The 12,111-nt window shown below is 44.2% G+C and overlaps 1 protein-coding gene across 1 annotated transcript in view; it reads left to right on the forward strand.

Moving 5' to 3' along the window:
- fignl2 (fidgetin like 2) overlaps nucleotides 1-6,586 on the forward strand; it is a 35,706-nt gene extending 29,120 nt beyond the window's left edge. Inside the window, exon 3 of the mRNA XM_014135760.2 lies at nucleotides 703-6,586. Coding sequence (XP_013991235.1) covers nucleotides 703-2,846 — 2,144 coding nt within the window. The 3' untranslated portion in view covers nucleotides 2,847-6,586. The remainder of the gene's footprint in view (nucleotides 1-702) is intronic.
- The last annotated feature ends 5,525 nt before the right edge of the window (nucleotides 6,587-12,111 follow it).

Genomic DNA, 12,111 nt, shown 5'->3' on the forward strand with positions numbered 1-12,111 from the left:
TTGGTTTTACTAATTTATTGCCACCAGGGCCCGCCGGTGTAAGTGCTAAACTGCTTACTGACTGTACACCGTAACGTTACTGCATGATTGCAGGGTGTTAGTTCTATTAAATATGTTGACTATGATGTTACTTTAGCTGATATGGTGACACCGATGTAGACTGTGTGTAGCTGTTATGATATGGCTTGGCTTGGAAAGGATTTTTCGCCTGGTCACATACAGCTGATGTGTTGTGCATTGAAGTCCACAAGCGAAGGGAAAAGGTAAGCGGAGGAGATTGCAAAGATGCGAGAAGGAATACATCGTGGCTGCTATGAAAGTGAACTGTGTTCACATGTGATTAGGGGTATATTCATTCCGCCGATTCTGTTGACAAACTTTTCATAGGCTAGGTTGTAGCAACCTCATGATGGGTATAGGGAAAATGTGAATATCATGTAGTAGCCTAAACCTATCGCTGTTACATTGAAATGGGTGAATGGAATATGATTGACAGTCATCCAATATGCTTTAATAGAAATACGGCCATACTCATGAAAAAAATTAATCGTACTCCCTTCTTCTTAAACGGCACCGACCGCCACTGGTTTCAACACATTTATTGTTCTGTGTTGTCTCGCTTGTATAAGATGCACTGGAACTACTGTCCTAAACAGCACCTTACAACCTGGTGTCTCTCTCTCTCTGTTTCCTCTCCTCCAGGCCTGTATAAGATGCACTGGAACCCGGAGCATGCCCAGTCCCTCAGCCAGTGGCCTGAGCAGCACCTGGATGTGTCCTCCACCACCTCCTCGCCGGCCCACAAGTCCGAGCTGTACGCCGCTGGCCGCACCCACGGCCGAGGAGGCTCCACCCACGGCTACGCCTGGGCCAATGACGACATTGGTGCCCTAACCGCCTCCAATCTGCTGAAGAGCTATGCAGAGAAGTACTCTGGTGTTCTAGACTCGCCCTACAACCGTCCACCGGGGCCCGCTGTAGGGGCCTACCCAGAGCCAGGGGCCTTCGGGGGCCTCAATGGCCTCAAGACTGAGCTGGATCCCTGGCCCCTGAGCCACAGTGCGGAGGGGCCCTACCCCGGGTCCCTGGATGGTCTGTCAGGCCCCAAGGCTGGGGCCACATCAGCAGGGCCCCCAGGGGCCAGCAGTGTGTCAGTGGTCAACAGTAACCTCTCAGACTCTGGATATAGTGGTAGCAGCTCCTGCTCTGGGTCTCACTCCGGTGACTACAACCCCCCCAGCTACAACAGTACCTACCTCTCGTCTGGGTACTGCCCTGGGCCCCTGCCTGGCTCAGCACTTCCCCCCGCCTCCCTCCACCACCCTCACCAGCCCACGCCCACCCTGGTACCCAGCTACTCGCCCTCTACCCAAGTTTACAACTACCCACCAACCAGCTACCCCCACCAGCCCAGCCTGGCCCCCGCTTACAGTCACCCCTCTGCAGGGTACTTACACTCCGGGCTGGTCGCCCCTACTCCTCTCCCCTCCCGGCCCACCGTAGTCGGGGGTAGCTACAGCTACCAGGAGTCTGGAGGTGGGGTGAAGAGGAAGGCATTTGACATGTCATTGGAAGAGGAGGGGGAAGGTTCTCGATACAGGAAGTATTCAGGCTACGACCCAATGAAGTCCGGAGGAGGAGGGGACTCTCTCTCTCCCTACAGCATGGGGGATAAAGGAAACATCAGATTCACCACAGGCAGCACAGATCCCCTGGCATTTAAGCCCAGTAAGCCCTCCTCCCAGCCCCTGGTATCCCCTCCCTATATGGTGGCTGTAGCAGGGGAGAACAGCCCGGCAGCAGGGATGACTGGAGAGAACGGAGGAGGAGGGTCAGAAAACCAGGGCTTCTCCCACTCCCAGCAGCAACAGCAGCAGCACCGCTCCTCCCAGGCTCACAACCAGAAACGCCCCTCCCTCCACGGCCAGGGCCAGCCTGGGTCTGGACCAGGGGAGACAGCCAGCCTAAAGAGTCCAGACCCCATGGTTCTGGATCTAGTCAACGGGGAAGTGCTGGACTGCAGCCCAGCCCTGCTATGGGGGGAGCTGACTGGGCTGACCCATGTCAAGGCTGCCCTGGAGGAGGAGCTGTTGTGGCCCTGTCTAAGGCCCAGCCCCGCCATCCTCCCCCCAGCCACCGTGCTGCTGTTCGGCCCCCGGGGAAGCGGGAAGACCACCCTGGCCCGCTCCATGGCCGCCCAGCTGGGGGCCTCCTTCTATAGGCTCAGCGGGGCCATGTTAGCTTCTAAAGGCAAGGTGGAGGCCGAGGGGATCCTGGAGGCCACGCTGCAGGTGGCGGGGGCGAGACAGCCTTCTGTTGTGCTGCTCAGTGAAGTGGAGGCTCTGGAGGATGAGGAGGGGCTGAGGCAGGTGTTGCTATCCGCCCTGGAGAAGGCCCAGATGGGGTTAGGTTCGGCGGGGGGAGACCCTGGGCTGGTGATCGTGGTGTGTACCACCGGCAGGCCAGACCTGCTCCAGGATACGGTACATCGGAGCTTCGCCAAGCACTACCACGTGGGCCTGCCAGATGCGGGGATGCGGAGACAGGTGCTGCTGCAGACGCTAGTGCCCCAGGGATGTTCTCTCAGTGACAGGGAACTGGGGGCTGTACTGCAGCGGTCAGAGGGCTTCTCTGTGTGGGAGCTGCTGCAGCTCTGCCAGCAGGCCCTATCCTCAGCATCCTCCTCGGGCCCACAGGGGCCCTTACACAGCCTTTCAGGACAGGCTACGGGGCCCCCAGCCCTCAAAGACTTTGAGAACGCCTTCTGCAAGGTGCGTCCGCAGTCGCACGCCACCCCGAAAGAACTGGACACTTGTATGGAGTGGAGCAAGGTGTACAGCCACTGAGAAGGCAGAAAGGCAGGGAGACAGCCACTGTATGTAATATAATGTAGGGGACTGTGAATGTAAACCCTGTCTTCACTTTTGACATGATGAAAAGTCTTGGGAATGTTTTACTGTTTCGTTTTTTTGTAATTACTTATTATTATGCAACCAAAAGAGTTAGATTGTCAAGATCGAAGGTTTGGGAGAGATGAGGAGCAGATTTAACATAAGTTTATCTGGTTAGCATGCCATGGTGTGCTGATGTTTCTATTAAATATACATATACTTTATTTTTCCCAAAGAAAAAGATAGATGAAGCCTTTGTGGACGGGGCAGTGTATTACAGTAGTAGTTGAACCTATATGGTGGGATAACTGCATCATTGGAGATTACTTCTCAAAGGTTCAAATCCTAACTTGAGATCCATGTGCATAACTTGTCTCTCAAATCTCGACATCAACGCATGAATCACGCAAAAGTCGAGTTGAGTGCAACGTGCATCTCTAGACAGTTAGGATTCCACCCAAAGATCCATATTTTTTTGTGATCCAGGACATAAATCAGTAATGTGTTGTTAAGGTGACGTAGTCCAAGGTGATGGATCGTCAGGGTCTTTTGGAACAACCTGGACTTGTCCAATAAGAAACACATTTGTTTTGCTTTCCGTTGCAAAACAGATTGAAAAGGGGCAGGACTACCTGGACTCGTCCAATAAAAAACACCAATTTTAGTTTTTCGTTGCAAAAGATTTTAAAACATTTTTTTGAGAGATCCCCCTGTCGTCTGACTGCTACTCTCAGGACACTATCTATTACCAGTCCACTCCTGTGGTATTTTTTCGTTTTCATTGGTCATTTGGTGTGTGAAAACAGTTTAGAATCTATTTGGACAACTATAGTGTTTTTTTTTTACCCCCAAAATTATCAACAATACCTCATTGTCTCTTAGCATTATGGGTTATTAACTTAAAACACAGCTTTTAGCTTCTCACCAAAATCATGTCATTGTGCTGAAATAATCGTGGACACTTTCGATCAATAGTCCCTCTTTCCCCTATAGTACAGTATCACATCATTCACAGCTGTTTTGGAGACAAATCCAGTACAATAGCTCATCAATTGTGTACACCCTGAATGGTACTGTACATACAACAACAACAAAAACGTTAATATGCAACTTTACAAAAACATTGAAATAGAACATAAAGGTAATGAGACTAGGTTGTGGTTGAATATACAACGCTGTCATTCAAAGCCATGAGTATAACATCCACACATACAATATATTTGAACTGTGGTTTATCACACATTCCTCATTCAGTGCAGTTTTCCCTGAGAACGCTGCTTTAATACAGCCCTATAACACAGACAAGCACAGCAAGGCAAGATGGCGGTTCCTTTGATGTCTGTTTGTCTCTTTCACCTATCTGCTTGTTTTCTTAGTATGTATGTATGTAGTCTTGTTTGAAATGCTCAGGAAGAATTTCTTTACCTCAAAAAAGAAATAAAGAATGTATGTAATCTTCAGTCTTAGTGAAGAGAGTAAAAGAGGGGAGGAAGAGCTGACGAGCAAGAGGAGAAAAGACCTCACACAGTCCTGTTGTATACACACTGCAGCTGTCTGTGCATATGCCTCGAGGGAGAAACTTGAAAATGCTACAAAGAGTAACATTGAATGTAATTCAGGTGTTTCAAAGGATATTTGATCCCATAATATCCATGTTTTTATTATTATATATGAATATATAAATACAAAAAAAAATTATCCTTTTATTTTTAATGTAGATGTTTTTGGTGGAATGATGATTGTCTTTATGAAGTGTTATGTAGAACACATAAAATATTCATTTTTTGCTGGACAAACTGTTTACAAATCAACCCAAAGCATTGTGAGATAACATGTCATATTCATGCATTAATGTTATATACATGTTATATATCTTTTATTGTAATAGACGCAACTCTTTATCGAACTCTATTAATAAAAGGTGCACATTTATATTCCAAGCCTGGACACAGACAAGAAGCAGTAAAACCATTGTCATATACATTTAATTGTCATATACATTTAAGTGTCATATACAGCAGAAAGAAAATAGAAAATGAGCAAGGACCTAAAGATGAATCAGCTATATGCAGTCGGCAGCTAATCATGTCTAACAATAACCATATATTATTAATCAGTATTATGCATTATGTACAATACAATACAATCCTAGATATAACATGACAATCCAGAGACAAGCAAACACACAGGGTTGTGCCATCGCTACTACTCTGTTTAACAACAGCCTGGAAATATCTTGTTATTCAGTTCAGCAGCAGGTACTGAGGTGAGGTCATGATTATTGGATCGTTACCATGGTGTGCAGACTGGAGGTACACTGGAGGATGATGTAATCGTCTTCTGCTTCTTCTTCTTCTTCTCCATCTCTGTCTCTCTTTATCTCTCCCCATCTCTCTCTCTCTCTCTTCTCGTTATCGCTCTTTCTCTGCACCCAATGCAGTCATTATAGAGGTAGGGTCGTCCCTATAGCCCTAGCTGTTGGCCCCAGTGACCATGTGGCTGGCCCCCCTCTGCCCTCTCCCTCCTCCATCCATCCCTCCCCTCCTCCTACCCTCTGCTTCCCTCCTCCTTTTGGAGTGGCATTGCTCTGATTGATGTCCAGGAACCTAATATCACAACCCTGGCCTCTCTCCAGTCTCCCCTGTACAGCTGGTGGCTTCAGTCATGCCATAGAGCCGGGTCAAACATGCTGACCCCAGGGTTGAGACACATTTTGTAAAAGTAGTACACCATAAAGGGAATAGGGTGCCATTTGGGACACCTAGTAGGTCTAAGAAACTGAAAATACATCTTCAAACTAAGCAGGAGAAATAAGCCTTAGGGAGCCTCTGAGAGATGGGTTTAAATATGTAATAATTTATGTGTAATAACATTAAGATACATAATTTATAAGGATCATTAGAGGCAGTTATAATTCGTTTTCAGATAGAGGTGTTACATATCAGGCAGGGGCTGGGGCTTGAGGCAAATTGTCGTAGTTTATAACAGAAGTCATGGGAGTTTAGTTCATGACAAGCAGCCGATATCAATACTATCATTAGTTCATGTGAATAATGAAAAATATTTTAGCTATTTCCCAGAGCTCAGATTCCCAAAATCGTCCATGTTTGTCAAACATGTAGATTCGGAAAAACATAATCATTTTGTTCATTATTCTGTCAGTTGTTGTTTTGTTTTTTTTCATTAATGGATTACCTCACTCTACATATGTTACTGCTTAAAGTATTAATCAGAGATAATAAGTGGGAATAGGTCTTATCATTAGAGGTATTGATGATTGGGTGAGGTAGTACTTCCTAAAGGAAAGTCAAACAACCTCACAATGTTTGACTCATGCATATCATTGATATCATGTCTACAATACACCTTTGTTTAATCAGTGTTGATTCTTCTTAAAGCCAAGAAGGAAACAAAAAATAAAACAACAGTTTGTTCAACAAAATAGGCTTTTGTTAGCTGTTTTTAATCTAATATTACAGTAACTTTGTTCTTGCTTCTTGTACATCTTCTGTAACCATTTCTACCTCATTTGGCAACATATTGTACATGAAAGTATTAATTTCATGTCTTTTTTATGTCTGTTTTCAAACTGATAATAATGTTCTTGAACTGTAATAATGGTCTACCTCAGAAAATACTGTATTTTAAGAGAAGATTATTACACAATATTAAACAGAAATATGTCAATATTGGAATGTTGGCCCTGTCATTCTTTTTTGAATGACATCAGAGTGTATGATTTTTTTGTGAGTATTTTGACAGTTCTAAAATGAGAAGAGGATACAGGTAGGTGGGAAGAACAGATGTGGGGATTGAACCCCAGTCTACAGTGGGGAGCTTGATGTATGTGCCATAAGTCTTGCCACTCAACCACGGCTTTGAACAACATCAGGGTTTTGGTTGCAGAGTTCTGATTTCGGATTCCAATTGGGTTGTTAAAAAATTCCAATTCCAGAGAGTGCTGGAATGACAACATGGTTTCATCTTACCTCACTCCACATCCATATCCTGGACTGACCCCAATGTTAAGGTCAGTTAAGTCACTTCAATTGATTAACAAATCATTTAATGAATCAAAACGCTAATGATTTTTCGCACTAGCAGTAACATGGCTTTATATACTGAACAAAAATATAAATGCAACATGCAAAGTGTTGGTACCATGTTTTATGAACTGAAATAAATTATCCCCAAAATTTTCCATACGCACAAAAAGATTATTTCGCTCAAATTTTGTGCGCAAATTTGTTTACATCCCTATTAGTGAGCATTTCCCCTTTGCCAAGATAATCCATCCACCTGACAGGTGTGGCATATCAAGAAGCTGATTAAACAGCATGATCATTACACAGCTGCACCTTGTGCTGGGGACAAAAAAAGGTCACTCTAAAATGTACAGTTTTGTCACACAACACGATGTCACAAGTGTCTCTAGTTTTGAGGGAGCATGCAATTGGCATTCTGACTACAGGAATGTCCACCAGAGCTGTTGCCAGAGAATTTCATGTTCATTTCTCTACCATAAGCTGCATCCAATGCTGTTTTAGAGAATTTGGCAGTAGGTCCAACTGGCCTCACAACCGCAGACCATGTGTCAACGTTGTGAACAGAGTGCCCCATGGTGGCGTTGGGGTTATGGTATTGGCAGGCATAAGCTATGGACAACGAACACGAACAGCATTTTAACGATGGCAATGTGAATGCACAGAAATACCGTGATGAAATCCTGAGGCCCATTATGAGGCCCATTTTTTTTAAGGTATCAGTGACCAACAGATGCATATCTGTATTCCCAGTCATGCGAATCCATAGACGGGCTTAATTAATTTATTCCAATTGACTGATTTCCTCGTATGAACTGTAACTCCGTAAAATCTTTGAAATTGTTGCATGTTGCGTTTATATTTTTGTTCAGTATAGTTAGGCTATATTGCCGCCGTGCTATATATTCACACCACAGGCTGCTGAGGGGAGAACGTTATTATGGTAATGGCTGGAGGGGAATAGGTGGAATGGTATCAAACACATGTGTTTGATGCCATTCCATGAGCTTCGTTCCAGCCATTATTATGAGCCGTCCTCCCCTCAGCAGCCTCCACTGATTCACACAGGCATCTCTGGTGAAATAGAACTACATATGAATGATGTACACAGAACAAAGTACAGATTCAAATAAAATATATTGTCTTGGTGGTTGTTTTTTGTGTTGGTGCTTGTGTTTTGGGAATGTGGTTATCTTCAGTGCTCTCGGGGCTCAGAGGCAGCAAAGAAAAAAAAGAATACTGCTTTCAAACCAAGCTGCATGAACATTAAAAAACTATCCTGCAACTGTCAATGGAAGTTTGTTTAAAAAATAATGATTTATTGTTCAAATAAACCTTAGTTTCCTCCACTGTTCTCCAAAGAGTTGCTGGATATTTTTTCACCTCCTTAGTGCAAAGATCCAGCAGCAACGGCAGTAGCAGACCCAGGCCAGAGACAGCTGAATAATTACACAGTACCCAAGAGGACCCAGAGCAGCAGCACCAGAACACTGAGCTCCTCCATCCCTGTCATACCATGTAAACAACACCGTGCCCCATGCTGTCTCGACTTTGCTATTTCTGGGCTTCCTTGACACCTTTCAGAAAACACAGACTGAATGTGAATATATGACAAATGATGTATGGGGACGGTCAGTGACAACTACAGTTAACTCTGAAATAGTGAATTAAATCTACTGGTAGCCATCTCTCAAGAACCTGCAACCCAAATTGAATGGCAAGAATTTCCATAGAGGAACAATCAGTAACAATAATAGTATAAGGGCTCGATTCAATCCGTTTCGCTGAAGTTCAGCGCTATAGTGTGCGAACGCGGGAACATTGCCTTTAAATTTCAGTCGCGCTATAGCACTGAACTTCAGCGATACGGATTGAATCAAGCGCTAACTCTGAAATTAGTCAGTTACTTACTAGTTGTGGTTGAGGGTTAGGGTTGTGGTTGTGGTTAAAGCTAGGGTTAGGGTTGTGGTTGAGGCTAGGGCTAGGGTTAGGGATAGCAGAAATGTCAACATCTTAACTGAGCTATAACGTCTGTGTGAGTCCCTGTAGAGTAGCGTGTGGTGGCGGTGGTGGTGGTGTGTGCGTGCATGCGCGTGTGTGTGTGTGTGTGTGTGTGTGTGTCGGGAGGGAGGGGGGGTGGGGAGGGGAGGGTGTTAACTGTGTGATTAATAATAGTCTAATAATGACATATAGCTGTTTGGTTCCCACATCCTTGTGGTTAGTGGTTGTCCTTCAGCCCATCATCAAGGATAATTGTTTCTCCAGCTGTTCGAAAATTAGTTTCATTTTTTATTTTATTTTTTTTATCATCATGAACACACTTACAAACAACAGACCGAAACATAACCTTGGAAAGGCAGTGAGAGGTTGGGGAGTGGGAGAAAGAGTGCTGAAGGTAAAACACAGAACATGTGGGTTTTAATAATAAGGCACCAATAGCACCTTGGGTGGAGAGCGAGGCAGCGACCGACAGTGTTCCTTTTCCTGTAGAAGACTGGAGTGAATACCTCAGAAAGGAGTACTAACAAACACCAAAGAATACCAAGAATGCATAAGCCAGCTCAAGCTAATCTACCCCTTTATCTAATTGTACCATAGAGCCTATAGGCCTGGTTGATCCTTGCTTCAACATGTGGTTTTCTTCATCCGATCAAGGAATACCAAAGCATACCAAGAATGTGTAAGACATCACTTACTAATCTACCCTTTATCCACTTATTACTATTAGTCCATGGAGGCAACAGGCCTATGTCTGGTGATGTATAATAGGATGTGTTCGAGGATCAGAGGAAATCTGTTGTGTTGGTGGATGTCTGATGGGCGCAACAGACAACGCCCAGAAACACTGCCTGTTGTCCCTGCAATCTGGCCACGGTGACGGTGTTTAGAAGTCAGAAGTTTACATACACCTTAGCCAAATACATTTAAACTCAGTTTTTCACAATTCCTGATATTTAATCCTCGTAAAAATTCCCTGTCTTAGGTCAGTTAGGATCACCACTTTATTTTAAAAATGTGAAATGTCAGAATAATAGTAGAAAGAATGATTTCCTTCAGCTTTTATTTCTTTCATCACATTCCCAGTTGGTCAGAAGTTTACATACACTCAATTAGTATTTGATAGCATTGCCATTAAATTGTTTTACTTAGGTCAAACGTTTCGAGTAGCCTTCCACAAGCATCCCACAATAAGTTGGGTGAATTTTGTCCCATTGCTCTTGACAGAGCTGGTGTAACTGAGTCAGGTTTAAAGGCCTCCTTGCTCGCACACGCTTTTTCAGTTCTGCCCACAAATGTTCTATAGGATTGAGGTCAGGACTTTGTGATGGCCACTCCAATACCTTGACTTTGATGTCCTTAAGCCATTTTGTCACAACTTTGGAAGTATGCTTGGGGTCATTGTCCATTTGGAAGACCCATTTGCGACCAAGCTTTAACTTCCTGACTGATGTCTTGAGATGTTGCTTCAATATTTCCACATAATTCTCCTCCCTCATGATGCCATCTATTTTGTGCGCCAGTCCCTCCTGCAGCAAAGCACCCCCACAACATGATGCTTCCACCCCGTGCTTCACGGTTGGGATGGTGTTCTTCGGCTCCTCCAAACATAACGATGGTCATTATGGCCAAACAGTTCTATTTTTGTTTCATCAGACCAGAGGACATTTCTCCATTTCTCTTTCTTTATCCCCATGTGCAGTTGCAAACCGTAGTCTGGCTATTTTATGGCGGTTTTGGAGCAGTGGCTTCTTTCTTGCTGAGCGGCTTTTCAGGTTATGTCGATATAGGACTCATTTTACTGTGGATATAGACACTTTTGTACCTGTTTCCTTCAGCATCTTCACAAGGTCCTTTGCTGTTGTTCTGGGATTGATTTGCACTTTTCACACCAAAGTATGTTCATCTCTAGGAGACAGAACGCGTCTCCTTCCTGAGTGGTATGACAGCTGCGTGGTCCCATGGTGTTTATACTTGTGTACTATTGTTTGTACAGATGAACGTGGTACCTTCAGGCATTTGGAAATTGCTCCCAAGGATGAACCAGACTTGTGGAGGTCTACAAAAAAAATTCAGAGATCTTGGCTGATTTCTTTTCATTTTCCCATGATGTCAAGCAAAGAGGCACTGAGTTTGAAGGTAGGCCTTGAAATACATCCACAGGTACACCTCCAATTGACTCAAATTATGTCAATTAGCCTATCAGAAGCTTCTAAAGCCATGACATAATCTTCTGAAATTTTCCAAGCTGTTTAAAGGCACAGTCAACTTAGTGTATGTAAACGTCTGACCCACTGGAATTGTGATACAGTGAATTATAATTGTCTGTAAACAATTGTTGGAAAAATTACTTGCATCATGCACAAAGTAGATGCCCTAACCGACTTGCCAAAACTATAGTTTGTTAACAAAACAATTTGTGGAGTGGTTGGAAAACGAATTTTAATGACTCCAACATAGGTGTATGTAAACTTCCGACTTCAATTGTACAGTTGTTAAACTAATTATAAACTTTTATTAAATCATTTCAAATACTCTATACCTTGGTGCAAAGCGTTATAGTGATAACTACTAGCTAATTTACAAAGTTACTCTTAAATAGCTATACTCCCATACTCTGCTAATGAAGTGTTGTTGTTGTCTTCTGATTGGTTCTCGGCCAACAAGAAGCAGGAAGTCAATCATCTTCCTGTCAGTGTTGTTAATTGGAAGTAATTAGGCGAGTAGAGTTTATAATGAGATAATAAAAGATGCTAATGATCCACCATCATATTTACTCATAATTCTGACAGAGGAGAGGAGAGGAGAGGAGAGGAGAGGAGAGGAGAGGAGAGGAGAAAGGAGGGGAGGGGAGGGGGGGGAGGGGAGGGGAAGGGAAGGGGAGAGAAGGAGAAGGAGAAGAAGGGAGGACAAGGGAGGAGAGGAGAGTCACAATAAGGCCTCACAACAAGCTTACAAAAACTTAAATCACATTGCACATGGACACAATGTGAAGTATGCCCCCCTCCCCCCTCTCTCTCTCCAACTTTTCCCTATCACTCTCTTTCTCTTTATCTCTCTCTATTTCTCTTTCTCTCCACCTTGCCTCCTGCCTCTCTATTGTCCAGGCCGCTCCCCCCCCCCACCCCCCTCTCTCTCTCCCTCAGTACGTTTCTCCAGCTCAGCGCTTCTTCTTGCCA

The sequence above is a fragment of the Salmo salar genome, chromosome ssa13 (genome assembly GCF_905237065.1).
Source record: "Salmo salar chromosome ssa13, Ssal_v3.1, whole genome shotgun sequence".
Taxonomy (NCBI): Eukaryota; Metazoa; Chordata; class Actinopteri; order Salmoniformes; family Salmonidae; genus Salmo; species Salmo salar.